Source organism: Pinus tabuliformis, chromosome 8 (genome assembly GCF_031772625.1).
Source record: "Pinus tabuliformis cultivar Carrire ecotype Pingquan chromosome 8, CPIR1, whole genome shotgun sequence".
NCBI lineage: Eukaryota > Viridiplantae > Streptophyta > Pinopsida > Pinales > Pinaceae > Pinus > Pinus tabuliformis.
This window is the reverse complement of record NC_142294.1, coordinates 1,620,169,785-1,620,194,952: the sequence shown is the minus strand read 5'-3', so window position 1 is coordinate 1,620,194,952 and position 25,168 is coordinate 1,620,169,785. Positions and strand designations below refer to the sequence as shown.

General features: G+C 38.0%; 1 protein-coding gene across 1 annotated transcript in view; it reads left to right on the top strand.

Moving 5' to 3' along the window:
• Positions 1–362: 362 nt before the first annotated feature.
• The window catches only part of POLA2 (DNA polymerase alpha 2), a 75,594-nt gene continuing 50,788 nt past the window's right edge, over positions 363–25,168 (top strand). The window contains exons 1-2 of the mRNA XM_089367669.1: positions 363–538; positions 732–807. Coding sequence (XP_089223795.1) covers positions 463–538; positions 732–807 — 152 coding nt within the window. The 5' untranslated portion in view covers positions 363–462. The remainder of the gene's footprint in view (positions 539–731; positions 808–25,168) is intronic.

Sequence of the window (25,168 nt, the reverse complement as noted above, 5' to 3'; positions counted from 1 at the left end):
CATATTAACATTTAATATTTATAATTTTATTAATTTAAAATAATTAAAAAACACACAATTTTATTTTTTTATTTTTATTTATTATTATTATTATTATTTAAATGTGATTATATGAGTATTTGAATTGTTTTTTGATGGTAGAAATAAATTCAGCTCCATCAAAAACCCTGGACACCAAAAATCTTGAAATTTCACAGCTATAATCTAGATTTCCTAAAATTTCTGCCAAATTTTAACAAAAATATGTTAAAATTTCCACTATTTTAAAACGAATTTATAGCCTCGTTAAACCACTATTTTTTTTTTTCAATGATGGATATATTAATAAACTTTTGGTTATTAATTGAATCAGATGGCGGGAAAGCAAACCATTACCTCCGCTCTCGAGTCTGTCCGAGATTTATTTTTCTTTCACAAATTTGCCGGGTCTTGCGTACTGTTTCACTCTTCAGGCACACCCTTATGGATCAACAAATCAAAGCGGAGTTTGCCCAGAATGGGTTCGCACTGGAGGACGAGGAGGACATATTACAGAAATGTAAGTAACCTTATCAAGTGTTTTGCATTTTGCGACAAGGTCGATGGCCAAGAGTGACATGGGCTTCTATGCAATATCAAATATCTGAAGCACAGTTTGATGTACTTGTTAACAATATCGAATATCTGAAGCACAGTTTGATGTACTTGTTAACATAACGAGCTCTGGGATCTGATACTGGTAATGTGAGCAGGCACTACATTTTGCATCAACTTTGGGATGAAGCCTTCAGACCTGGTGTCAAGTTGGGAGCTTTACTACTTAAATATGTAAGATTTGGGTTTATTTAATATGCCTTTTTCTTTGTTTGAAATGATAAATGCAATGTTCTCAGGTTCTCTCCATTGGGATTAGTGGTATATTGTTCCAGGCCGTCATTCAGTTGTATCTATGTTGGAAAGAGACAAAGATACATTAAACTGCGATGGCTAGTTTGTTGGGGTCCGGGGGTGCACGTTATGTAAGTTAATAATCTTTGACACTATGATCAATTGCTTGTTAATCACCTCCACAGGCCAATTCCTTGAGCCAGAAATGATCTGGGTAGTATATATAACATGCTCTAAGGGGATGCACTACACAGGTCTGAGTTTCTTAAACTTAAGTGCTAGTATAGGGGTAACTACTCTGGCCAAATTGCTGCAGACTTCGCCTGACCTTATCCCTTTAAAACCCATGCAAACCCATGCCACTCTGCTGGGTGGATCACAGGGACAATGGAACCCTGGTGGAGAGTTTATGTTTTTAGACCTTGCTAGTTGACAATTTGTTGTTGCAAGATTGAAGTCCTTTACCTTGGACTTTGCTTACATTTAGGTAACTGCTTACTTTGTTGCTACCTTCTTAGGTTCTGCTGTTAGCAGCTATGTTGGTTTCTGAATCATCTTTTGCTGGAACTTGTTCTGCTTGGATTTGTTTCATCTTATGTCTTTTTCTTCTCTTTATTCGCTTTTACTTTAGTTCTGTTTTTAGTTCTTTAGTTACTTTACTTAGTCTCTTATAGTTCATTCCTTGGTCCTTGATTTTCTACTTTTGCCTTTGCAAGGTATCTTCTGTTGCTCTCATGGTTGCATATCGGATTCTGCTTTCTTTGGTACCTTCTCGTGCTGTTCTTGGAAATGCCTTTGGTTTCCTGTTTAATGATGCCCTTTTGTTGGGAAAGTGTCCTCTTTACCCACTTGCCCTGCCACTGTCAGTATCACTATTCTGCCTGACTATCTTAGTGGTGTTATTTTTCTTGTCATCTTTTGCTTGAACTTCCACTGTAATCTTAAGTTGTTTTTTGGCTTTCTTCCAATGATATCCTTGGTTGGAAGACTCTCTGTCCATACCAATCAGAACAACTGCTATTGATTATTACTTCGTGTAATTCTGATGATAGTGGACCCCTTTGCTTCTGCTGTCTTGCTTTTCTGAATCTGGTGCCTGTTGGCTTCATGCTGTTCAACTACTTTGGTTATCGTTTAATTTGGATTTCCCTTATCATATGCTTTAATGGTTATTGCTAGTTCCTGCTACAAGCTTCCCTTATCTTTGCTTGTGATGGGAGCACCCTTATCAGGTTCTTTTCTACGGTTGACGACTGTGTTACTTCTATTTGGCCGATTGGAATTTGCAATAATCATTATGTAGAATTGACAGTTGTTATTGAAACACATTTGTCTTTCGGGCTAGTGTCAGATTTCTCCACCTGACCCTTATGCTTTTGCATAGGAACAAAAGGAATGCAGTGATCGACATTATGAACAATCTAGTACAAAAATATCATTGGTCTTTGTCAGGTTTCTTTATTTGTCTTTGTTGGTGCTCTCTGCGTTGATATCGTTTTATGTAAACATTGAGATTAGTACAGTGGGGGTACACACTTTGTTCTTGTACTCTTAAATTTTTGCAAGTATCGATGCCTTGTACATTTGATAACCACTAACTCGTTGTAGAAGGATGCTCCACCCAACCATGGGCTTCTTATTGCACTTAATATTTTTGCAACAAAGGCTATCCTTGAGCTAAGGCTATGAATCGACAAGGATGAATTTACTCATGGCTAGCTCTAGCACTCTTCACATTGCCCAATTCCCAAAATTTCATAGTCTATTAACTTTTACAACTATCCCAATCTACCAACCCTCTTTCTCCTCAACCTACACAACCCAAGGAATGGAATCTCTTTCTCTCGTACATCCTTAGGGTATCCCACTTCACTTCAAGGCTCTAGCACAAAGTAGCCAAGGAATCCCACTACTAAGATTCCAAGGATTATCAATTGTAATTGATTTTCCTGAATTACACATGGTCTTGATTTACTGGTAGTTTCATGATGAACCCTAGAGAACTATCTGGTACTAAACACTTTGAAGCTTTGGGTGTGAGTGAACTGATGTGTTGTTGGTCTCGAGGGTATTGATTGGCCTCCCAAAGGGGGGCAAGTTGAGGGGAGACCCAAGGTCTCACTACTCTACTTTATGAAATACCTTGGAACTTAACTCGTCGCTTGTTGCTTTGATCAGTTGTTAACCTGAAAGTATGATGTGATTGTCCAAATCGTCTTCAAGTGAGGCGAGGTATGTAGGATGTGATATCTATGTCTAAGTATCTCCTTGATGAAGAGGGCTTGGCATCTCTGGTCAGGATATTAGAAGAAGGTGGAGAGAAAAACCTCTGGGAAGCATGAATGTGACTCCTTTCTTGCAAGACCAAAATCCATGGATTATACTTACATGCATGGTAGAGACAATGTGCCTTCATGAGAAGTACATATGTCTCCTTTAACCATTAATTCCAAAGTCAATAGGACTTAGGATAACTTTAAAGGTTTAATGAAGCTAAGGTTATAGTGCTTGGGGTAGTAATATAATAATATTATTTTCCATGAATTAAAGAAAAGAGGGATGATTTACAAAATATGTAGCAGTGGATGCACAATCATCCAATTGGTCTTCTTAGACCTCTTCACTCTGTCTCTTTCAAACTTCTTCTCTCCTTAACTATCCAATTTTCTCAATGACATAAGAAATTACTTTCCTATCATTCTTAACAACTCAATCCCAACAATCTCCTAAATTTACAAATCTGTCCTATTACATAGCGACCAAATGACACTCATCACAACCTCCTAATTGTATAGATATCTTTTAGATGTTACAACTTAGGAAAATTAATTATTACAAATTAAACAAAAATTAAGGAAACCAACTTCCTTTAGTAAATTTATTGACCTATTTTAGGTCAATCTTGGGTTTGATTAGTAGATGCTCCTGCATCAATGGTATTGGAAGATCCTTTAGGTAATCTTTGGAAGCCTCCCTTGTGGTTGAATACCATTAAAGAGTAGGAGAAAGGTCACTAAGGTAACAATGGCAACTCTTTCTCTTGTTGCCATAAGGTCTGGCCTTGCCTAGTGAGGATTTGCACTGGACCTACTAGATTTTGCGGCAACAGGCACTATGACATAACCACTCCCTTGTGTTGCAATCTTCTGCCGTTCAAAATGAATGGCCATCTTAGCTCGCAATGACAAAATTGTATGGGAGAATTGCCCAGGATTGGACACATTGGCAGTTTCAAACCTCCATACATGTGCATTATTAACATGCAAAAACTCCACTGAAGCCTGAGCATTAATTCTATATTCAAACCTAAGTTTCTTTGAAACGGATATGGGATCGGATACGAAAACGGGGTTTGAAACGAATACGATGAATTTTCAAAAAATCTAGATACAATACGACAAGGAAACGACACACACACACACATATGACAAAATAAAACTTTCATATTAGCATTCATCTTTTAGAATCTAGATTCTATATTTAAAAATACATAATCATCATCATGAATTCCACATAAACAAATCATCATCACCAATTCAACTTAAACATTGTCATCATCATTAGAGATTATTATAACATTCAACATATCATCAAGTTTCTGTTTCCAATTTCAATCATCAACATTATCACCACAATTAATAATGCTAAATGCACACTACATAGTACAAATTACAAGATTGAACTATGACTAGCAATCTACTATCATCTAACATGTTATGGTATTCAATGTCCATTGTTCAAAAGTTTAAAACATCGTCATAAATTAAATTTACATATCATCAAATATGTTTTCATCCATGTAATTAAGATTCACATCATCATTTGGATCCTCTCCATGAGTGGGAGCATTGTTGCCATGTCGACTTATTGGTGCCTCCTCATCAAACAAAATCATATGAGACATGGCATTCAACGTCATATCCAAGTCAGGAAACTTTGGAAACGAATCCAAAACCCTTAAAAATGCCTGAAACGTTTCAAAAATAGGATCACGCGTTTCCAAAAAAACGGAAACGCTTCAAAATTAGGATCTTGCTTTTTTGAAAAATTGAAATGTTTTCGTGCCGTTTCCATGCCGTATCGTACTCGTTTCCGTTTCCAAAACGCCTAACGATGTTTCTGGGGTTTGGGAGGGACGTTTCCGGTAACTTAGATCCAAACTTGTGTGAACTCGCATCATAAAAGAATCAAACCACCCAATCCTTTGCGTGGTCTTTCAATATGAGATAATGGCCTTCGAGGTGGTGTATGGCCTTGCCCTTAACTAGGTATATGTGGTGGGATAGTGGCCATGTGTTCCCCCCCTAGATGTCATGATGCGGACATCCCATTCAGGGCCCATTTCCTAGGGCATTATGCCACCATTCCATGTCAGTTTGAATTGCGTGATAAGTATTAGGTTTCTATCCCTCAACTCAAAGGGTATAGCTTCTTGATTTCTTGTGCCTTGTTAAGGAAAATTCCTTTGGTGGAGAACTTTGTTCTCTTTTTATTGGGGCAAAGACAAAACATTCTCCAAGAAACATTACTGCATCAAATTATTTGAGTGGCTATGCTTGATTAAGACATGTTCAAGTTAAACCATTCCATAAGAATAATCAATTAATCAATTATCTAGCACATAAACACCTTGACTATAGCTTGATAACTATACGGGGGGTTAGTGCAATATTGCTTTACTGGGATTGGCCAGCTCAATTTGCTAGAACTGGATAAAAAAGGTTTGGATTGGCTTCTACCCACTATATCATAGATAAAACACATAGGCTTATTAGATCTCTTGGGATTGCATTGTTCCAACCTTATTAGAACTCATAGTCTTCCCGTCTTGACCTATACCTTTTTGACATTGTGGCATCCTTGCACAACACAGATATACACGAGACAAAGTCATCGACATGGCATTAAAATTTTGGCCTTCAAAAGATAAATTATCCAAGGTCTTCAAGGGAGGACTAAAATTAAATAAAATGCATGCTCAATGCGAATTTAATAAAATACAATGTAATATGTAGGTTTCGCAGTAGTGAAGTCTCGATAGTTAGAGTTAATCACAAATATACCCATAACAAGCAATTTCCTATATATGTCCATAACATAAAATAGCATTAATTTGCAAATTCATAAGCAAAGATAACATTTATATTTTATAGAATATAATCCAAGAAATTGGTTGTGTACAAGCAATTTTCCTCCCAAGTGTAGGCATCCACTATAGATGCCATCGCTAAGTTAGGCCATGAGGTCGCCGATTTGAAGGAATAGAGCTACAAGCTTTTAGCTCACTTAAACCTAACTCATATTCTCTCATGCTTAGCCAATCTACTCATTATATAACACTCTAGGAATCTCATCCAACCATTAAACAACCATCTTACTATCTTTCATGACCCTACACAACACAAGGAAGATGTTTCCTTTCTTTGCTTGAAAGTCTTCTAAGGATATTCTTCCCTTCTAGTTCTTTTCAATGTAGGTAAAAAGAGCCTAAACAATTGAATGCTTTCTAGGGACAATGTCCAAAATAACACTTGGCTTTCAAACTTCCATTGAGTAGCAAGTACATAGTTGATGAGTGATTCCTAATTAGCCTAGTCATTGGCCCAACCTCTATGCTCTCCTACAACCATCTATTTCTCATCCAAGTTTTACATTTTCATCTTCCCAATTTTAATTTGGTCAATTTCTAAATTGATTCATTGTTGGAAATGGAGAACATAGTATGAGCAATATATGGTATGAATGTAAGAGTAGTGCTATCAATGGATTGAGTGGAAACGAGATAGTTGAGGGAAATGTGAGTTGACATTCCTTTTGACACGAGAAATGAAGTATTTTTACACTTTCCCATGATTCTTGTATTTAGCCTATTCAATAACTATGCAAGAAGACTTTTCCACCAACCTCTTTCATGCATTTGATGATTGGTTTTATAAGTTGGTGTAGGTGGATGATTTCATTTAAAACACATGATGAAGACAAGATGAGATCCAACGTTGATACTTGGCAATAGGGGATTTACTTTCCCATAGGCCACCTTTCTTCTTCTCCCTTGATGGAGTCATAGTCCTTGTCATGCTCTCACTGCCATCTTGGACCATTATATATTATATTCCAACATTAATATCTACCTACATAGCTTGAGTTCATTGTGGCAAGCCTACCACATGGTCCATAGAAGCATATTTACATCATGAATGCCTAGTGTTTCACTGGTTGGTAGTTGGCCTTGAGTTGTGCACTAGGAATTCGTACTAGCGTATGTCATCATTTATATGGGTGATGGCCCTTAGTATTGCAACAACAATGTTGCAACTCCCAAGGGTCTCAGCTTTAATTGGCAACCCAAGGTTTGTACAAACTTAAGAGGGGTCGACACTATATGTGTAGCAAGCACTATCTCTTTCTTTTGCTGAATTTTATATATGTGGAAGTATTGAGATGAAATTTGGTTATATAGAGACCATTCTAATTGTTCTATGTTACAGGAAAAACTTAATTGTGAGGAATGAAAGGCAACAAGCTAACCTATGCTAATTGCAATGAAGGCAAGCCATTTTAACTGTAATGAAATGAAAGCATACCTATTCTACTGTGCAAGGAAAGAAAACACACCGTTGAAGTAAAAGCTTGCAAATAGTAAACCCTAATTCTGTAGGAAAGAAGCAATTTCTACAACAATCTAGGTCAAGGCATCTACTTGGTCTCTCTTCTTCTAAATTCCATCTTTAGGGTTCCAGGGGTGATGTAACACATCAAAGAATGTGGATCATGAATTGGATGAAAATCTAGGTAAGTTCCGGAAGCAAGTTATGAACAATTACAAGAGTATTTGTTTTGCTACAGGAGACAATCCATTGAGTAGAAAAATATGCTAAAGGCAAGGTTGGAAATCAAAAGAAGCTAATGAAGGGCTAAGAAATGATAGGGCACACATGTCCAAGTCATCACATCAGCGATAATAGGGTTTATTCAACAATATAAACAACTGTAGGGATTCTTGTAGCTGCAAAATAGGGGATTGTATTTATTATCCTTAACCAGTCGAGTTGGAAGTCTTCTATAGTAGGGAGCAAGCCCCATGAATATCTTTGGCTAGATCTCCTTGAAATTTGTGCAAAATCCCTTGATATCTTGCACAATAGTCATGCTAGGCACATAAAGCATGAAAAATCTCCTTGACCCTCATACGAACTCGTTAAGCTAGAAAAGTGTTATTAAGTGAAAAAGAGAGGTTTAATGTAGCTTTTATGTGCCTAGGAAAGGTTAGATGGGCCTTATGTTTTACCTATTTGGGAGGCCCATCAATGGGGTTATTTATTTAAGCTTGGGTGGGCTGACTCTTGTCATTATAATGCTTTTACAAAGTATACATAACTTGATCTAATACATTCAAGGGGTCAAAATTAGGGTATTCTACACATAAAACTTGATTTACAACTTCTAATAGCTAAAATTTTTTTAGGGCACTAATTTCATTGAAGATTAAAGCAATGTGCCAAGGGAACATTGGCTCATATTGGGCATGGAAACCCCCCTTTGTTCTTTTATGGAATATAACTTTAATTGATGGCTTAGCAACTCCTTGCTTTCATTGGTCCTACTTGGGTGTTTTGATATGTAGTATATATAAAAAGAAAAAATGCTATAGCTTTTACACAGATAATTATTAATCCTGGTTACCCACCAAAAGTGGGTTTGGTGGGTAACCTCTAGGAGAAAATTTCTCCCACTGGTCAGCCAACCAACCAACAACCCTATGATGATCTACAAATAGCTTTACTTTAGAGCTCTCCAGCTATGCTCTCTCACATCTAGAATACTTCTTGAAGGAAGGTGGGTCATCTATCAAAAGGTACATTAACCATTTTTGTAATCATGTGCTTTGATTTAATGTTTGGGGCATGCTAACATGGATCACATGCCAAACTAGATGATTGACTCCTTGATTGTACTCCTGTTCCCATAATTGACTTGGGTGATTATCCTTTGCCCCTAGTCTAGTGTGAGCTTCGCCGAGGTCCTTTTCTTCCACTATTAAGAGGGGTGGTAATAGGAGGTATTGATTGATATAACATGTCCAAGGTAATCCATACTTACCACCTTCCATGTCTCTATTATATCCACTTTTATTCTTTGGGTTGATTATCATTGGTCATTGGGATTGGCACCCTATATCCTCATCTTTAGGTCAGGGCTTGAAAATTTGCTTTAAAAGGTTGATGCAATTAAACAAAGATAAAAGCATATGAAGCCACAAGTGAGATAAAGTGAAAAATGCAAAAGATGGATGGGACATATAATAAGCATGCGGGCAAAAGCCTAGCATGAGCTCTATCCCCCTTATTCGTTTTCACCTAGTTCCTTAGCATTTCATGCTCTAACTAAATAAACTTATAAATGTACCAACCTTGATGAGTGATATACTGCTACATCTTTAAGGTGTATTGGAAAAGCATAAAGCAAGCAGGTTCACCTAAGTTGTGCAAGAAAGAAAGATAAACCATTAGAGTAAAAGGTACACCAAAAGGGTGGAAAAAGTAGACCAAGGAAGTTGTATTTCATGCCTCGACGATTGTTCCCTCTCATCATCATTATACTTAAGATGCTGGACCTCCTTCAGTTGGTAACCATGGCTATGGCCCTTTTCCTTGAAGTCTTTCCCATTTCATGACCACAATTATCACTTGCATCTATGGATTGATGGGCCTACTTGTGAAATGTCCATCCCCTTAGGGGCTAGAAGCACCTAATAGGGCCAAATGCATGATCATCCCTAGCATAAGTGTGGTAACTTGCTTACAAATTGTTTGCTTAAAAGACTTTTGAAGGCAAGTTTGTGTGAAATATCTTTGTGCCTCTAACACCAAATATGGGCCACTATGATACTTTAGTAGTTTTTGTCCCTAATGATGTTGATCTAACTTGATCTCGAAGGTATGTTTTAGGTGGTTCATCACACATGCAACATAGATCCCTTGAGGGATGGCTTGACACCTTTCTGACACAATGAAGAGGACGTTTGACCTAGCTTTGAGAGTACATGTGACATTGCAACCACAATGTTGCCCTTCACGAGATGAGCATTGGGATTTGAGGAACCTCCACATGGTTGTATGCCCCTTGCCACACCTCTAGATGTCGAAAGATTGAGCAAAGAAGCCAAGGCGTTGGCTTGATTGATAATGTGTTTAGATGGACCCAAGATGCCCCTAGGTTGGCCTTGAACTTGCTTGATGGGCGTTGCCTTGTTCCAGATCTCAGATGAGGATGGAGACTGCTTGAGATGATTTAGGAGGGCTAGCGCACTATTTTGATGCCAACACTTGATCCTAGGCCTTCTTGATGATGGCATTTTAGTGGAGGGGATGTTACTTGGAGATGCACACATGCATTTTGATGATGTCCATTGGAGTGAGGATCACTGTTGGATCCACTTTGTCACTTCCTTGATGGAGATTCCCATTTTTGGAGGTTGGTGCCATGCTGGAGAGCCTTTCCTCCCACATATGTGGAAAACATATGAAATTTTTATTATGATTTATCATTTGTAAAGCTATCTTTAGGTTGACTAGTGATGTAATAGCCTAGTTGAATGCTTGAACCACACTTTTAAAGCTTTTCGATTGTAAATTAATAAAAAATGACTTAGTTGCCCTCATGGAAGTAGAGGGAAGTCATTTTCATTGTATTATCATCACACACATTCTTCTCTTCTCGAGTGAGTGTGCACTAGCTCCTTTCTCTTTTTCTCTTGGGCATAATGCCTAAATGATGGTGTGAATTGTCTTGGGGAGGATATTTTTGCATGGAGAGACTATCTTATCGATTGATGAAATCTTTCTTGCTTAAACTGTATGAGTTTAATGCTATCTTATTTAATTTTGCATGTTATTTTCTGAAATTAGTGTTTATCTTGTGCCATATTAAAAAGTGCAATATCTTTCATGAACTCTTGTTTCTACATAATTATGCAAAATTTGTCATTCATAAATCCATCAAATCAACTTGTTTTCATACATCTTTTGACTTTAATTCTCCCATGAAATAAGCCGCTAGGGTTTCTAAGAGAAACAATTTAGGTTTCCACCCTCTCTATCCAAGTCCTTCCATCATCGACCATGGCCTAATTGACCCCATTGCCCAATTGATAGAGGCATTAGTCTTGTTGTTTTAAACACCTTTAAAATTTCTCTCATTTCTTTATTTCTTGGTAATTAGGGTTAGGGTTTGGTCTAAACCTACATTTTATAGCGATTTTGCATCTATATAAGTAGTCCAATTGGTAGAAATTGAATTCAATAAATGTAGAAAGGAAAATATAACATTAATTGCATGTTCTACCCCTAAAAATAAGGCTGGCATATAAATACTTATTGTTGTTACATCTGTTAGTTTTTGGGGTAGCAACAGACAAGTGTTCTAGTCTTTATAATGTCTAAGAGGCTAAATAACACGAGATCTCCAAAACCTAGAAAAGGTTTCATGAGAAAAGACTTGGAGACACCTCAGTTAAATTAATTAGTGATAATTAAAATATTTCTTAAGTCTAACTTAGGAAAACTAGTTATTTAAAGTGAATTAATTGAGGAAGTTCGATTTGGCTCCAGAGACTTTTATTGATGAAGTCAAGATAATCTTATCCATCGGTTGAGATGTAATTATGGTTGTTGAGACTCCAATGAGAGATTATAAGAGCATGTCGAAGGTTTTGGAGAAGGCATCAAGTATTTCGTGAGCAATTCGACTACCTAGTTGCAGGTATTCAGCAAGGGTGCCGTTGAAGCTAGGGAAGCTTCAGAGGCAAGGGGTTCAACAAAGATTTGGGAGCAATAGTATGGAGGAAATTTCCTCAGTATTTTTTTAGTGTCTGGGAGATATAAAAGGAGGCCGAATTATCTGCAGGAGGAGGCTGAAATAACAGTGCGAGTTAGCCGATTTATCTAGTGCGAGTTGCTAGAGAGACCACGTTTTAGTTGCCAATCGCCGGATCAATATCTTAGAGGCATAGCAAGTTGGTCTAGTAGCTGCATGAGGCAGATTTACTTGCTTGGATGAATTCCCAGAGGTCGTGCTAAAATCTAGAGGCAGGCAATGCACATTTTGGGCTGCAGTGTGAATGGACATGGAGAGTGCGAGTAGGCTAGGAGAGGCCAGATTGATTAGCAAAGGAAGGCAAGGTGTCTTGATTATATTTTGGCAGTAGAGGTTTCCAGAGCTTTGACAGAAAGGCAAGTAGATCATTGTACTCTTAAATTGTTGAATAATAATAAAACCCTCATTTGCTGCACTGGTTTTCCCTTCGGGGTTTTTCTAGGGACAATTTTCCAAAAATAACAATGTTGATTTTAATAATAATTCCAGCTTTTATATTCTGCAATGTATTTTTTGGTCAAGATTGCAATAGTGAATTTATCGTTATTTGCCATAATATTAATATACAATTGACAATTAAATTGCAATCAGTTAGGAGATAAATATCCAATAATTGCAATTGTGGAAATTTCACAATTTCAACCATTAAATACCTAAATCTGACCTATCCCTTGCTTAACTCTTTGATAGCCTATAATTCTTTGTTGATCTTAACCTTAAGAAGGTGTTTTATTTGTTGTTATAGGCTGATGCATGCTATAAATCTGCATATAAATAAACCTAGCTTCTAATTGCTTTTTCTTTAGTTTATTAGGGTTGGTGGAAAGTATACTTGAACATTTGTAACTTTATCTTGGCCTTCAAGGCTTTGTTGGTATCTTCTTTCATAATGATTAGATTCTTGTCAGCCTTGAACCCTCTTTTATTGAAGACATTTCTAGGTGATTTATTTGCAAGCTCCTTAGAGAGCCATTTGGCTTGCAACCCCTGTCATTAAACCTCTAAGTCTTGCGAGGGAAGCCTCCCTTGCGGGGATAACATTTTATCATAAAACAACATTAGAGGTTGTTGAGGTGACTCTGGCAACTTATTTATTTGTGGCCATAATACTTAGGTTGCCTAGTGAGGCTTTGCACTACGCTTGCTAGATTTTGCGGTAACATTCCCTATTGTATTAAAAAATTGTTTAGGGCATTGGCTTAGGTAATTCCCAATTTGTTTCAACTTTAAATAAAAAATAGGTGGAAAACAAGAATATAAAAGAAAATTGGCTTGATCACCAACCATTCTTTCTTTAGTTTCATTTTGTACCATTGATAAATTTAATGAAAATCTATGCTTTTCTATTGATTATTTTTTGGTTGATACATTTGTGGACCATTGATCATGAATGGAATGATTAATTGCACTTTTGCGTAGCTTAATGACCATGATGCATTTTTTGTTGGATTTGTTAGCTTTCACAAATGTTTGTCTTACATACATGGTATTGGAGGGCCCATATGGCTTGAACCAAGATTTTTGGTTTTCTCTCTTTCACTAAACTTTATGCCATAACCCTGGATATTTACTTGTCCAATTGATTTTAGAGGCATGGTGGAGGACTAAAGGCCAAGTCAGGTTCAAGAGAGACTACCATATAGTGGAGTGCATACTCACTCTTTGGTCTATCACTAGGGAGGCAAGTGAAATTCCTCGAATGTTTGTTGTTGCTTTGTTGATTTTTAGAAGGCCTTTGACATTGAACTTAGATACTTATAGAGTGGCTTTGTACCCTAGGGGAACATGATCTCTTGGTGTCCATGGTAATGGGGCTTTATGAGATCATTGTTGGAAAATTTGCACATCTGATCAATTCTTTGGGAGCATCATTAGTACTGTTGGGGTCACATAGGGGTGTCCTCTTTCACTTGCTATTTTTGAGGTCTACATTGCTGAGTTTGAGCAATTCATTAAGAAGTTCACTTTTTTTTTTTTTTTTTCTAAATTGAACTAATTCTATTACTGAAAAATATAGTACACTGAGGCTTTAGCCTGTGCATATCCATGCCTGAGTGTTGGGCAAAAACAACAAAAACAGAGTCTAGACTGCCCATAATGGGAAACCAGTCCGAATCAAAATAAGATTGCCAATATTATCTTGCTGCTCACGCAGGGGAAACCAACAATTACGCATAGTTTTTTATCAATTTTTCAAGGAGAAACAAAAAAAACCAAATAACCAAATACCAACAGTTTTTCCGAAAGCCCCGTAAAAGAAACCAGAAAGCAAAATTCCCAAAACCTGAGAATAGCAGACACGTGGCAGGTTGTGTGGCCGATTAGGTACGTGGCGGAGACGACGGGTGTTCCTCAACAATGAAGCATCTATAAGCCTCCATGTTGACACCTGCCTGCTTTGAAGCCTCCGTGTTGTCTGCCTGCTGCGCCGGTTGTTCCTCCTCGATAAAACAGTGGTAAGGATCCATGTCTTTGTCGTCATGCTGGTCTTGGTTCGTCTCCTTCCTAGTTTGCTGCGTCCCTACACTGAGTGCTCTTCTGGACCATGGCTGGTTCTGCTCTGGTGTGGCCACCACCTTCAGTGGCCTGCTCCTCCTCGTTAAAGGTGATGGAATGGGAGCTCCCTGCAACTCTGGCTGGCATTGTTCTGGAATGGTGTCCACCCTCAATAGCTTGCTCCTTCTCGTGAAAGGTTATGGAGATGGTGGCAGTAATGATGGGCCTGTTCATGGAGGAACGAAAGATGAATTGGGCGGAATGGAGAGGCGGCTGTGGATTGGAAGGAATGCCACTGGGAGGCGAAGCAGGGGGCGTCGGATGGAGGCGGTGAGGTCGTGAGCGGCCTCTGCCACTACGAGTGTTTGGGTAGCAACCTGTAGTCTGTTGAGCCAAAGAGGATGTGGTTTCAGAGGCCGGAGAATGAGGGGGATGAGTCAATCTTCCTCTACTTCCACCCCTGCGACTACGCATTCGATGTCGTGTTCTCGGCATGTTGACACCAGGTGTATGAGAATTTCTGCCGGGATTAGGCTCAAAGTGATGAGAAGGCTCAGTAGGATTAGTGGGCAGCTCAGAGGAGGGATTAGCTGCAGAGGCCGAGTGGAAAACAAAATGGCAAGCTAGGCTTTGAGTGAAGTGAGTTCCCGGGCCTAAATCAATGCAACAAAGGAGGCTGCAGCGCCTCCCCGTAGTAGTGCGAGAGCTAGGTGCTGCAGCTGCCTGAGGGCATAGACATTGCAGAGGCAGGGGATAAGAGACAGGTGCGGTGGTATGATTATCACCAGAGGTCATCTTTGCGTGGAGCTGAGGTGGGTAGTTGCAGGCTGGTTGAAGACGGCGCCAACTTAAATGCCATTTATGGCTAGTGTTAATGCATTTTTTAGACTGATGTGCTGGATTACGGAGGGCCATGTGGTATGGCCACTTGCCGTCCCATTCTGCCGCCACCTTACTGTCTTTGCTGGGCACCCACATCTGGGACATTAAGAAGTTCACTTAGGAGAGGATATTTTTCTATTTCACTATGCTTATCTTGCTCATACGTACAAATTATGTGATTTTGCTATCCTCCACTTTGGAGAGGTTACAAAAGCAATTGAACATGTTGAGTTAGTTTTGTGATCTTTAGCAGTTGGTAGTACATCTTGGGAAAACCGAGATCATGCATTTCAATACAACTAAGGTTTGCCTCACTCTAAGTTGCACTAAAACGAATATGGGAACATATATAGATACAAGGTTTGAAACAAATATGGCAAATTTTCAAAAAAGTTCAGATACGACAAGGAAATGGCATATATATAGGTTAGACAAAATAAGAATTTCATATCACCATTCATCTTTTAGAATCTAGTTTCTATATTTAAAAATACATAATCATCATCATCAATTCAGCATAAACATTGTCATCATCATCAATGATTATTATAACATTCAACATATCATCAAGTTTCTGTTTCAAATTTCAAACATCAACATCATCGCTAAAATTAATAAGGCACACTACGTAGTTCAAATTACAAAATCAACTGTGATTGGTAGTTTGTTATCATATGACATATTATGACATTTACATATCAGAAAATATGTCTTCATCCATGTAATTAAGATCCATGTCAACATTTGAATCCTACTTATTGGTGCCTCCTCATCAAACAAAGTCATATGAGACATGGCCCAAATTTGTATTCGTCACTTTTGTGTGACATAAGGCAAAGGTTCGAATGAACATACCCTAGTTCTTCAACCTTCTTGGAGCCCAATTTGTTTCACTTCACCGAACGGATGAAACCATATGTACTCGAGTTCCTCTTTGTTGAGGAGCAACTAACAACCTATGACATGATCCTAATGGCCAATTTTTGGACATGTGGAAGTTCCCCACCATAGTAGTTCCACCAATTAATTGGACTTAATATGGTCTTGTCCTACATAGAATCAAGATCTACACCCAAACCCTTTGATCCCACAAAATGAGCAAACTATGAACGAATTTGAATCCAAATATCAAGATCTACAAATAACTTTCTAAAAGCTTTCTTAATTCTTTGTGAGACTTCTGGGTCTTTGTTTGTTACGATTCTTTCTTGATTACTTAGCAGCTTTGTAGAATAATATTTTGGATTCACTGCATAGGCCAAAAGGTGCAATGGGATGGTCATCTTGTTCCACCTTTTGGTCAATATATCTTTTACTTCTTTGTAAAAGACTTCATTTGGGTCCTTCTCCTTGGCATTTATAACCACCCTCATTTTCTCTATCTTGGAGTCAGTGCCCTCATACACCTCTCCCAAATTAGGCATATTTGTGTCAAACATGCATAACAATTCCATAATTGGTTTAGTAAATGCCAAGAGGTACTCAAACCTATCCCACCATTCATCATCAACAACCAACTTTTTCACTGCTTATGCTCTTTCAGTTTGGGATTGCCTCCATTGATTCCGAAGGGAATTGCATATCATTGATTGTAATACTTTTTTCACCTGCATAAGCCTTGTTAAGACTATGATGTGAGAAGCAAAATGAGTTTCGAAAACCTGCAAGTGCCAATTTTTCAATAATTAAAAAATCATAATTGATTGAATACCTATTATGATTCACGAATCATGACTTATTTGAGAATCCAATTGACATATTTGAATTGAGTCATAGAAATTAAAATCTATGAAATAAACTTTAAAGTTTAGATACCTTAAGGAGCTCCAACTTTGTAAAGTCCTTGTAGATGCCTCGGGACATGTGGTGGTTTGTAATGAAGGCTTGAATTTCTTTTACCTCTTCAAAAATAAGTAAAATCCACTCAATTTGAGTCCCCATCTTCTTCAACATGAGGTTCAGTGAATGTACAACACAAGGGGTCCAAAAAATGTGGTGATATTTGGCTTCAATAATTAGGCTTGCTGCTTTACAAACCGTTGCATTGTCAGTTATTACCTGGACAACATTTTCTAGCCCCACTTATTCAATTGCTTCAATCAAGATGTCAACAATGAATTGGGAATCATTCAGCTGACCCTCACAATCCAGTGCCTTCAAAACATTACCCCTTTGGGCTCTGAGCAATCACATTGATCAAAGACCTATTCCTTTGATCTTTCCATCCATAAAAAATGATGGACACCCTTGAAATGCGCCATGAATTACGAATGGGGTTTAATTTACCCTCCAAATCTAACTTCTCAACAACCAACAATGTAGTGCGAGCCTTCTCATATCCAAGGCTTTGGTACCCTTTTGGTACTTCATTCACTACTTTGATCATATTTGCCCAGAAGGAGATCATTCAAGGTTAAAGGGAAGACCATTTCGATAAATGCATTGACCTGTAGCTACAGTTGCCTTCTCTTGACCATCATTATTAAAACTCTTTTCAAGCGGTCTCAAATTAGATTGCTTTGAACCAGGGCTGCCAATTCCATAAGAGGGAAGTGGAGGCTTTGATGAAGATGCTCCCAACCTTGTTGGTTGTTGAATTGAGAGTTGAGATTTGTCTCATTTGCTTTAGCATCTGCCTCGTCTTGTTCTTTCTGATATTTTGCAATTTTTTCCTTGTTTAAATCTTTTCCCTCTGTCCCATTCTCTTTAGGTGGGCCAATGTATATTCAAATATCATTGTTTCTTAACGAAAGTAAATGTGCTTTAACTCGGGTGTATGATCCCTTAAACTCCTGTCGACACTCACTGCAAATCCATACCAATGACCCCCCTCCTTGGATCTTTCCTACAACAGTTACATATTTCCAAAGTGGTGACTTTGGATCAACTTTAGGGTCTGATTCAATTTTCTTGTTCCTCATTACGAATGGATGAACTTGAAGATGCCACGGTGATGATGTAAATGGAAACTACAAAATAAAATATTTTTTTTCTTGAATCTATTTCTATTTATATTTCAAGTTTCAACAAACAACATGTTACATAATCTATAAATTATATTTCAATATTTCAACTTTCAAGCTTGAATCTTGATTAGAACTTAGGAGTAAACTGTAAATACCTCCAATCTCCAAGCTCCACATGATCTCTAGGCTCTAGCAACCAAGCTCCAAGCACCAATAGCCAAGGCTCCAAGCTCTCCTCCAAGCTGAGACAGTCTCCTCCAAGTGGCGATGACCTCGTCCAACTCCAAGTAGGGAAATGATGACCTCCTCCAAGCAATGAAATGGCATGAAAATAGGGTAAAGGGGCCCTTTCATTGAGTGATATAGGTTAAGAGGGGGCGCGACCCCCTCAACTCAGTCTTTTTCCCATGCAAAAACAATCAAAACACATTATTTGTTCTCGGATTTTGCACTTTACGCTTGGATACGTTTATGAAAATCTAGATACGTATCATGATTTTCGTGATACATATCCAGATTTTCGAAAACATATCCAAAACGATTAAAAAATGGCCTAGAACGTTTCCGAACTAAGATTCGTCGTTTACAAAAAAGCAAAACGCCTAAGAAACATACTATGACGTTTCAATGCTGAATCGTACAAGTATCCATTTCCAAAACACTGAACGATGTTTCTAGGGGTTGGGAGGGACGTTTCTGGTATCTTAGGCCTCACTAGCCCTATTGGAGAGACAATGATTTGAGATTCATTCCTAGTAGATACCATCAAAGATGAAGATCTTTGATACCCTTGCTAAGTCCCATTTTCTTTTATGGATTTCAAATTTGGGACCCCAAACTTGGTTACACAAATTTGTCTTGCATCGAGGGGGTTTAGACTATCATTCTCTACCACATAATCTAGTACAAATAGACTATCCCTTAGTATGTTGTACAAGCTAATTTTGGTGCATACCCTTTTTGTTGTGAGATTACTTTGACTCATTGTCTATCTCCATAAAGTTGATAAATGTATGAATCCCCTTTGGGATGCAAGAATTTGGCACTTAGCTCTTAATATAGACTCTTGTGATCTAACCCTTGGTTAGTGGAGTTGATGTTCTTGTTGTTTCTAGAAGGTATGATTATTTCTTGAGGAGGTGTGTATCTCAATTGATCGCTTCTTCCCTTTTGATCTCTCTTTATGCTCCTCTCCACCTCCTCTCCTTGAAGCAAGAAATTGATGCTTTGATTGTGGGGGATATTTGTGAGAGCTTCAAATGGGTTTTCAATAGTGGATTGTTCAAGGTTTTGACTCCCCAGTTGGCATTTTACTTCAATTACTTCATCAGAATTAGTGTTAGGCTTATTATTTAGCTACACTATCTTAATTTCCATCTAGTGCATGTGTTTCTCTTCTTCCTAGGCCAGGTTTGGGTATGCTCACACTAATTTAGGACTAAGATAAATCATCTTCCTAGAGTAGAATGGATCTATTAAATTTGTTCTTTGGGAGAGATTGAGATTGAGAAGCACTTTATCTTTAGATGCCCTGTGTACAATAAGGTTAGAGGGAGATTTTATTAACTTTATTGGGATTCAAATTGGTCCTTATTGACATTCTTTAGATACTTTGATCAATGGTGCCTTTCCTTACACATTAGGGAGGCCTTCTCTTTTAGGTGACTTTTACTTCACAACTCCCCTTTTGTTGGGTAGGTTAGTGCTTGCTTCTCCAAGACATTCTTTGGTTCTTCATATTCATGGCTTTGAGTTTCCTTGACAAGAAATACTCTTCTTTGTCCACTTCCTTATGGTTCTTAGGCCATTTGGATTTCTTCTCTTCCTTTTTGCCTTTTGAAGACACCCTTCATTGAAATTCAAGTGTTCCTCCTTACACTCTTCTCATATTCAACTTGTTTTATCAACTTAGGACATAAAGTAGTGACACAACCTACTTCATGAGATTTCCTACTCTTAAATGCCATGTTTTCAAAGCCTCACATTTGTTGGTTTCTTACATCCAAGTTTACCTTGTTTGGTAGGCCTTTGCTGAGATCTATTTTTTCACATGTAATAATTTGGTCCAACAATAATTCTATGGGCTTATTATAGAGGGTAGGAGTATTCCTCGCTCCTTCCTTCCCCTCAGGATCGTGCAACCATATTCCCAGATAGCTTTGAAAGACTCAAATAGTGAGCTAGCACCTTGTTGCCCTCCTCACCATCTGTTATTAGACTCTAGCATTCTTGACATCATGGACCTCATGTTCAATCCTCTCTCGCTATGGGCTCTTCACCAAGCTGTTGATACAGTTTTATACATGTTCATGCTCATGAGGATGTCTTATTGTTGGTATTTTTCATTACTTCATTTTGCATACATATATATTTTTTTGTTATTAGATTTAGCTTTTCTAGGAGTGGCATTTGCACCCCCACATTGTACTCAATGGATGTATCCTCTAGTCCCAGTGACCTACTTTTGTGGTCATTCGTTGGACACTAATAAAATTATCTTATCTTATCTAGCCATACTTTAATCAAAATTAGATAATAAATAACTCTTTAAAAAGAAGATAAGATTAACTTTATGCAAACAAACCTTTTCTATAGTTGAGCAATTCGTTAAAAAGGAAATGGAAGCTAAACAAAGCAAATCAAATGCTCATCTATACTATTGTGGTTGTCGAAGTTCTTTCCTTGGTGTTGTTGAAAAATTTATAGGGCTTCAATTAGGATGATTTCTCTTAAACTTGATAATTGCTTCTAATGTCTTTTTACTTTTTCTTACTTATTAGCTTTTTCTCTTATTATTATGTCATTTTTATCATAAAACAACTACCAAAACAAGAAGATCAATAGTACACAGGAACACAGGATATAGGTTGCAAGCTAGGGCCAAAACCTCTCCACTTGAGAGGAAAACCCACAAATTTGTTCTCTTCTTATAGATTTTTCAAATGGCAAATTCCAAGACCTTTAGAGTCTAGACCAAGACCAATACCCTTCCAAGACCAAGTCCGACCTTCTTCATGATGTGCTTCCTTAGTCCAAGTCAAACCCAGTCAAATCTCTTCTAGTTGCACAACTTCGACCCCTAGCTACAAAATTTCGTCCTCTACTGTAGGTTTGAAGTTTTCGGCCCCTGTAACTGCTGTTGCCTCCACACATGTGAGCAAATCTAGGGCTTCTATGCCTTCCTTTGACCTTCGCTTGAGTTTTTCCTTCTTCTAGGGCTTGAGGATGACCTAATAAACCTTCCTTCGACCTTCTTTATGCAATTTCTCCAAGTTCGATCTTGCAATAGCAAAACCCTAGCCTCCTTCCTTCGCACGTGTGAAAAGAGAGAGAAATAACCCAAACACTTTGTCCTTCGTCCTTCTCCTTCTTCGCTAGCCTTCTTCTTCTTCTCCTTCGCTTGATTGATGAGAGAATGAATGATATCCATAGGAGGTTGAGTTCCCTCCTATATATAGGCTTCCAAGGTGGACAAAATGCCCTAATTGAGGTCGACTTCTTAGCTACCAGGTTGACTTGGTCTTGGAGGGTATTTTGACACTTTTAAATACAAAAATAATTCTTTTTACAAGTTACAATGTTCCCGATGGGGTCTTCTTCATATGACAATGACTCTTTTGACTTCTTGACCCTAGGACAAACCCTAGAAGCACTCAATGGGTGCTTGACCTCTAAAATAAAAGACCTTGAGCATGAAACCCATGCTACAAAAATAACAATAATATTTTTTCTTTCATTTTACAATATACAAGAATCAAAAGTACATTTCATATTTATGAAGACCGAACCTAGTTACACATTTTTCAACACTCCCTCTTAACTAGATAGGTATTCATAAATGGTACACGGACATTTTCAAACTGAAGAGATCTCATAAGAAGAGTCAAATTGGTAAGCCATCTCGTTGCATCATTCCAATCGACATTATCACATAGCAAGGCTTTGACTAACAACTCTATCTCTCCACAAGATCAGAGCATGATGCTGGCGAGACTAATCACTGATATACACCATCATCATTGTCTCTCAAGACACATACCCCACCCGAGTGTTCACAGGGTATGTCCTTCCAAGACAATTCCTATCTTGGAATACCACATCCTCAAGGAATTTCCTCTATGACTACTCTTATCTTGGATGCCCTACCTCATCCTCAAAGAGTATCGGATGCCAGATGCTTACCCAATCCACCATTCTTTTTTCACAAAGTGAAGACAATAATGATGTATCTATCTCTCCCTCTCAACTAGGGAGGATATATCAACCAATCCAAGCTTGTCTCTCAAATACACAAGCTTCTTATTAGGAATAGATTTTGTCAAAATGTCAGCTACCTGTTCATCAATGGGGATATACAGTTTCTGCAACACTCCATCCTGCACCAACTTTTGAATGTAGTGATACTTGTTATTTATGTACTTTGTCTTTCCATGAAACACTGGGTCTTCAAACAACCTTATACAACTAGTTTTATCACAATGTATCACCGTAGGGTCCATTGGTCCTTCAAACAAGTTAGACAACAACTTCTCATACAACTTCTCTGCTTACTTCATAGGTTGCAGTATATTCAGCCTCAACACTACTCAAAGGAAACGATTCTCGCTTTCTACTCATCCAGGAGATCATGGAGGATCCCAAACTAAAACATCCTCTGGAAGTGCTTCTCCCATCCATCTCACCGCCTCCCAAGTCATAATTTGTATATCCAATCAAGTGGACACCATTCCTATTATCATACTTTAGGCATTAGTGGACTGTTCCTTACAGATATCTTAGTATATGCTTGGCTTCTATCCAATGATCATGCTTGGGCTCTACCTGGAATTGACTAAGAACATTCACTGTAAAACAAATGTCTGGTTGAGTATTTACCAAATGAGCCAATCCACTGTCTATACCTTGTCGGATCCACCGGGCTTGATTCAGAACTTCTTAGCCTTTTCAAGTTTGTGATCATAGGAGTTGTCATAGGTTTGCAATCCATCATGTCAAACCTTTTCAACATCTCGATCACATACTTTCCTTGACCTAGATAAATCTCATCAGGTCCTTGCCAAACTTCCAACCCCAAATAATAGTGCATCAACCCTAGATCCTTCATATCGAATTTTGCTGCCAGTTGCTTCTTGCACTCTTGAATATGACCTTCTACACCTGTCATGAGAAGATCATCCACATATAGAAGAATGATTATAGACTCATCCTTCACAACCTTGATATAGAGATTTGGATTAGCAGAACTCTTCGAGAAGCCCAATCTTTGTAGGTATGCATCCATCCTTGCATACCACACCCTTGGTGCTTGCTTAAGGCCATACAATGCCTTCTTCAACCTGCAAACATAAGTCTCTCTATCTTTTACTTCAAATCCCAAGGGTTGTTCTATATAGACTTCTTCATCAATAGTGCCATTCAAGAATGCTGTCTTGACATCCATTTGATGGATGTTCCATCCCATCGATGCTGCCAAAGAGACCAACAAACACATTGTTGTATACCTTGTTGTAGGTGCAAATGTCTCTTCAAAATCGATGCCTTCGTGTTGAGAGAAGCCCCTAGCCACAATTCTTGCCTTATATTTATCAATACTTCCATCTGTTGCATGTTTAATCTTGTAGAGCCACTTTGAAGTTACCACATATTTGTCTTTAGGCCTAGATATGATCTCCCAAACTCCATTTTTCATTGTTGATTGATACTCTTCATTCATGGCATCTTTCCATTCTTGATGTTTTACAACCTCTTCAAAGGTGGATGGTTTTGCTTCTATTAACTTCGTCATATAGGTTGCATACCCTGAATATCTTTTGGGCTTCTTACTTTCCATGAATGTGCTTTTGGCTGCTCCATGTCCTTCTGCATCTAGAAGAGTAGACTTCAACCAATTAGGTCTTTTTCTGTTTTGAGGGACGATCACAGGTTCACTGGGACCTTCGTCTTTAAGATTTGAGTTCTCTTCCTCCCTTGTGCATTCTTTCTCAAATATTGGAAGTTCTTCATCATCAAAGTCCATCGGGAGGTCCTTTGATTTCTTGAATGTAATACTTTCATCAAAGATCACATCTCGACTTACTTCTATTTGATGTCCTTCCTTTATGTAGATCCTATATGCCTTTGAAGTATTACTATAGCCAACAAATCTTCCCTTCATGCCTGTAGGATCCAACTTCTTTCTCTTATCCTTCAGAATGTGAATATAGACAAGACAACCAAATATCAAAAGATGGTCCACGCTCGGTTTATTCCTAGTGAATGCTTCTTCAGGAGTCATGTTGTCTAATGATCTATGAGAACTTCGATTTTGAATATATACAATAGTCTATGCTGCTTCACCCCACATAAGTTTTGGCAAATCTTGATCATGTAACATGGCTCTTACACTTTCTTCAATTGATTGATTCTTTCGTTCAACAACTCCATTTTGTTCAGGATTATATGGGACTATCAGCTCCCTCTTAATCCCAACCTCCTTACAGAAAGCTATGAGTTCCTTTGAAGTGTATTCTCCTCCATTGTTGGATCTTAGTATCTTTATCCTCCTTTCTGTAAGGTTCTCTACTTCAACTTTGAATTCTTGAAATTTGTTGAATACTTCATCCTTGGACTTCAACAAATAGATCCAAGTTTTCCTTGAGTGGTCATCAATGAATGTTACATAATATAGATGACCTCCAAGAGACTTTGTAGACATAGGACCACAAACATCAGAATGAATGAGATCTAAAATTTCTTTTGACCTTGAAGCACTGCTTCCAAATGGTCTCTTAACATTTTTACCTAATGCACATCCCTTGCATACTCCTTCATGATCCTCCTTGAGTTCAGGGATGCCATTCACCATTGAATTTAGAGTTGGTAAGATTTTGTAGTGAAGGTTACCAAACCTTCTATGCCAAAGTTCAGATGGACTTACTTCAATGTGAACCAAAGCTTGAGAGAGAGCAGTCAACAATATGCAGAGTCTTCCTTCACGAATCCCAAAGACCTTTGCAGTTTCGATGTTAGGGATTTTATCCCATACTAAACCTTTCCATGTATAAAAGCAACTCTATCTCCCTTATCTTCTAAACATGAAATAT